We start from the raw sequence: 4,436 nt of genomic DNA, 5'->3' as shown, positions 1-4,436 counted from the left end.
ATCAAGCAAAAACAAACTAACTTGTCTTAAAAAATGCCCGTGTATAGAGTTAGGAGTTACATTTCATGTGCTATTATCCAATATTGGAACAGGAATTTTAATAAGCCATGCAATGTAGATCCATTTGTAAGAAGAGTTGCTGCTATGCCAGTCCATGCAGCTGTAGCAGATTTAAAGCCCCTAATTATGGTTTCAGCAACCAAATAATTATAAGTAAAGGTTTTTCCACTACCAGCTGGTCCATCCATGAAAGACAATCTAGAATGTTGATTTTCTACACTTGGTTGCTCATTCAGTGCAGCAAGGATAGCATTACATACATTTCATTGATTGACATTAAGAAACAGTCTCATTCGATTGGCTTCGTCAAAAGATTGTTGAACATTTTCATCAAAATTTTCTAGATTTATTTATTTTCAAAATAATTGAAAACAACTGTCTAATTTGCTTCGGCATACGTGTTAAAACTGCCTCAGAAAGAGTATTCTGCCAGTCAGTGTCATCTTGCAACAAACCTTTTAAAACACATGCTTCACAAAACGTTTCAAGGACAATGTCATTAACAGTACGCACATCCTCCCAAGATGTTGCTCCCAAGATGTTGTCTCCTTTTGCTTGCAAAAGTAACAATCTAAGGAAAAACAATTCTCCAGTTAGATTAACTTTATACATTCTTACTATCACTTTATTACCACCACTTTGTCTAACCTTCCATTTACAATGTTTATCATCAAATATAAAGTAATAAGGAATGTCTACATACGAATAGCAATGTGCTCTTTCATTTTCAGTATTTAACTTAAACCATGCTGTTAGGTGCGTATGACGTTGAGCTGCACAATCTAAAGCCATTTGTTCTGCTCCTTCTCTAAAATACAATAATTGATTTTCAGGTAGATATTTACCAAGTCACAACACTTTGAAAACATGGAAACAACATAATATAAACATATGTACCAACTATAAACACAATAAATGTGTTTAAATATGTATACAATTTTAAATACATACCTTATATACATATTTAAACACATTTTTAAAACAATTATATAACACATACTAACACATACACAAACAATAAAAAACACTTTAAAGCACTTATTACCACATATATTACCTACATACATATCAAAAAACATAGGCCGTGGATAGAGTGCCGAAAGTCGGCACTCTAACGAAATTTGCTTATAGTGCCGGAAGCCCGTTTATTGGTTGAAAATGTCACGTGTCAAAACAAATTTCGATTTCATATATTTTAAATTCAAATTGTTGGGAAAATATTTGAACTATATATTTGAAAAATTTCATTTCATTCATACTTAAAAGATGTCAACTAGTTTTGCATGCAAAAATACATTTTTATCATTTGAAGATTTAAAATCAGTTGTTAAGAAATATGAAGATTCTCATTTTGTGGAGTTGTGGGTTCGTGACGCCAAAACAATTGAAGCTGCTAGAAAAACCATTCAACAAAAGCTGCTATAATAGCTCCACAAATATATATTCATCCACCACCTTCTGATGCTTTAAAAATTAAGAAGAATGGGCACTCTTTTTTATAAGTTCTATAATAAAGATGTTCAAAATCTGTTATTTTTTCATGAAATAAATATGCTATCCTTTGATGAAATAAGGCATTTAAATTAGAACATTGTTTATTTCCTATGCATAAATAAGTTATCAATTTATTTTCTTAAACCTTTATTTATAATAAATTCTTCATTAATAATAATAAAGTTATAAAATAAAAAAAGTGCTAACAAAGTTTGACTTTTTCCATTGACTTTATTTGTAAATTTCCTTCCACCATGTATACAACAATACTTTATATAATAATACTTTATCTGTGGAGCTATTATAGCAGCTTTTCTTGGAATGGTTTTTCTATCAGCTTCAAATCTGTGGAGCTGATTTTAAATCTTCAAATGATAAAAATGTATCTATGCATGCAAAACTAGTTGACAGTATGAATGAAATGAAATTTTTCAAATATATAAAGGTAGAATTCCCTTAAAAATACATACCCCCTTAAACACTACACGTGTAAACTTCCAGCTCTGGGTTCCACTAATGTCAATGAGATTATTAAACAATGATTTAATCAGTATCTCTAAACATACTAGATGACAAATTAATTAAAAATTTACCTCTTTTACAATTTTAAAATTCTCAAAAAGAGAATGCAAATCAAATTTTTAGGGTTAAAAATGCTTCAATTTTATGCATTATGACCTCCTACTTTTTAAAAATTTAATTTTAAGTTTGCAATTATCATATTTCTAGGTAATGTTAGACTTGTTCTAATCCACCAATGTAATATTTAATAATTTACAAACTCTTAAAGATGTTTATTTTGTATTTTTTTTGCAGTGCTATGGAAGTAGTTTTTAAGGGGTCACTAGTTTTAAAATAGGAAATCAAGCTTTTAACACAACAACAATGTATATTTTGAATAATAGGAAATATGAAAAATGATAAGAAAAGTATAGATTTAATACAGTTTAATAAAAAAAAAGTATAGATTTAAGTACAGCTTTAATAACAGCAATAAATATTTTTTGAATAACATAAAATGACAAAAAAAAATATGAATACCATAAAATATTCTGAAAAAGAGACATGCAATAAACAAACATTTCATCTAAAAAAACATCTCTGAGTCAAATAATTGAGGCTTCTCTCAATGAATGATTTTGACATTTCATACATTGATTTCAAATATTCAGCTGAACCATACCTTCCTTTTGTTTGGGCGACTTTAGATTGTGATCTTGGAGTTGTTGCCAAGGGTCCGTCTTTTGAGGTTACACCTGTTTTCTTAGGAGTAGAAGATTGTAGATTAACATCATCAGTTTTTTCAATAAGAAGAGCTGCTTGTTCAAATTTATCCTGTTGCATATCATCAACATTAAGACCATTCTTACTTATACCAACTCTCTTGGCGGCTGCTACAATATTGGCAGTGGATACCCAATTGTTCCACATTATTTCTGGGATATTCATGAACCTTTCTCAATTTATTTTCTGGAAAGAGGAAAAGAGCTCATCTCGCTAGTTATTATAATATCATTGGAGCTGTTGATTTGGTGCTTGGTCTAGTAGCTGTGTGACTCCAGTAGCATCATGCAGAGACACAAATAAATTGATTTGCTTTTCACACAAAAAATGAGGAACTTTAAAGTCAAACCGCAACGAATGACCATCTGATAGAAGCACAACTGGTCTGCTTTTTCATTTTCTGTGCACCAATCTACTGCCTCTGATATTTGATTTTCTTTAGCTCTTATGTCCTCTCAGTAAACCGTTGCTTCAGCTCGGGTTTCTTGCTTTGTTTTTGTTCTACTTCTTTTTCTACCAGCAGAAATCTTAAAAATTAACTGCGGTTTTCCCATACTATTATTTTATTTAAACACTAAAAATAAAGAATATACATACTTAATTAGAGATTATGAACACAAAATGAACAGAAAGGTACCACTTATAGCAATTTTACCATTTTTTAGTTAAAGAAAATCAGTATAAACATTCTCTCCATTCCTGGCTATTCTAAGTAAGCTTGTGGAGGCATATTTTACCTAATATAGTATTTAAGGGGGAAATTGTGTAGTTTTTAAGAGACTTTACTAGCTAAAATGCTTTTTTTGTTAGACTTAGTTAGCAAGCCTCCTTATATATCATACTACACTGACTTCAGATACAATAAGAAAAAAAATTTAGAACTTTCAGAAATTTTTCATCCATATAAATACAATTATGTTCCTTGTAGTTTTTAAGGGGAATCTTTGAAAAAATCAGAAAGTTCACTCTGCTAATTCTCACTAAATATAGCAAAACAAGGATAACGACTTCCAGGGCAGAAAAGCCCTGAAATAGGTATTTTCAAATCACAATAAAAAAAGTTCAAATAGTTGACCTGTAACGGATGTACTCCATTTTGAAAATTTACGAAGTTTTTAAGGGAATTCTACCTGTGGTTCAAATATTTTCCAAATGATTGGAATTTAAAATATATGAAACAGAAATTTGTTTTGACACGTGACTTTTTCAACCAATAAACGGGCTTCCGGCACTATAAGCAAATTTCGTTTAAGTGCCGACTTTCGGCACTCTATCCACGGCCAAAAACATATATGCAAACAATAAGCGTGTGCAAAAAAAAATTTTAAAAAGGACGCCAGAAAATTTAAGAAGATACAAAATATATATTTACAAACAATACTCTTTACCTTCTTTTTTTTTTTTTTTCATAAGAACTGTAATCCTCATAACAAAATTTAACCTTTACATACTATAACATGTGACATGCCATGTCAGTGTTGACACAAAATTTTAATTTATTTTCTAAATTTTCTAAAAAAGAACAATAATAGTTAATAGCATCACAGAAATTTCAAAGTAGTAATAATTTCAAAGTAGTAATAACCGTTTTATGGAAA

At 29.9% G+C, this 4,436-nt stretch overlaps 1 protein-coding gene across 2 annotated transcripts; it reads right to left on the bottom strand.

Moving 5' to 3' along the window:
* Window positions 1-390: 390 nt before the first annotated feature.
* Window positions 391-4,043, bottom strand: LOC149894539 (uncharacterized). Of its 2 annotated transcripts, none has more exons than XM_090076961.1 (3): window positions 2,738-4,043; window positions 764-868; window positions 391-631 (listed from the first exon to the last, which is right to left on the bottom strand). In XM_090076961.1, exons 1-3 carry the CDS (start codon window positions 3,001-3,003, stop codon window positions 391-393), a joined length of 612 nt encoding a protein of 203 aa, XP_089933087.1. In that variant the 5' UTR covers window positions 3,004-4,043. The 2 variants fall into 2 exon arrangements, with proteins under 2 accessions (XP_089933087.1, XP_089933088.1); XM_090076962.1 differs by lacking the exon at window positions 2,738-4,043 and adding an exon at window positions 1,118-1,144.
* Between the last annotated feature and the right edge of the window lie 393 nt (window positions 4,044-4,436).

The sequence above is a fragment of the Hydra viridissima genome, unplaced genomic scaffold (assembly GCF_058129835.1).
Source record: "Hydra viridissima isolate aposymbiotic clone 2 unplaced genomic scaffold, HvirCarnegie_v1 scaffold_1, whole genome shotgun sequence".
NCBI classification, from domain to species: Eukaryota; Metazoa; Cnidaria; class Hydrozoa; order Anthoathecata; family Hydridae; genus Hydra; species Hydra viridissima.
This window is presented reverse-complemented; position numbering and strand designations above follow the sequence as displayed.

What these genes read in the sequence shown, in the direction of transcription:
- LOC149894539 (XM_090076961.1), bottom strand. Translation starts at nt 3,003, where the DNA reads ATGAATATCCCAGAAATAATGTGGAACAATTGGGTATCCACTGCCAAT. An exon ending in GTCGCCCAAACAAAAGGAAG is followed by an intron (nt 869 to 2,737) that starts GTATGGTTCAGC and finishes ATTGTATTTTAG; the next exon opens with AGAAGGAGCAGAACAAATGG. An exon ending in GAAAGAGCACATTGCTATTC is followed by an intron (nt 632 to 763) that starts GTATGTAGACAT and finishes GTTTTTCCTTAG; the next exon opens with ATTGTTACTTTTGCAAGCAA.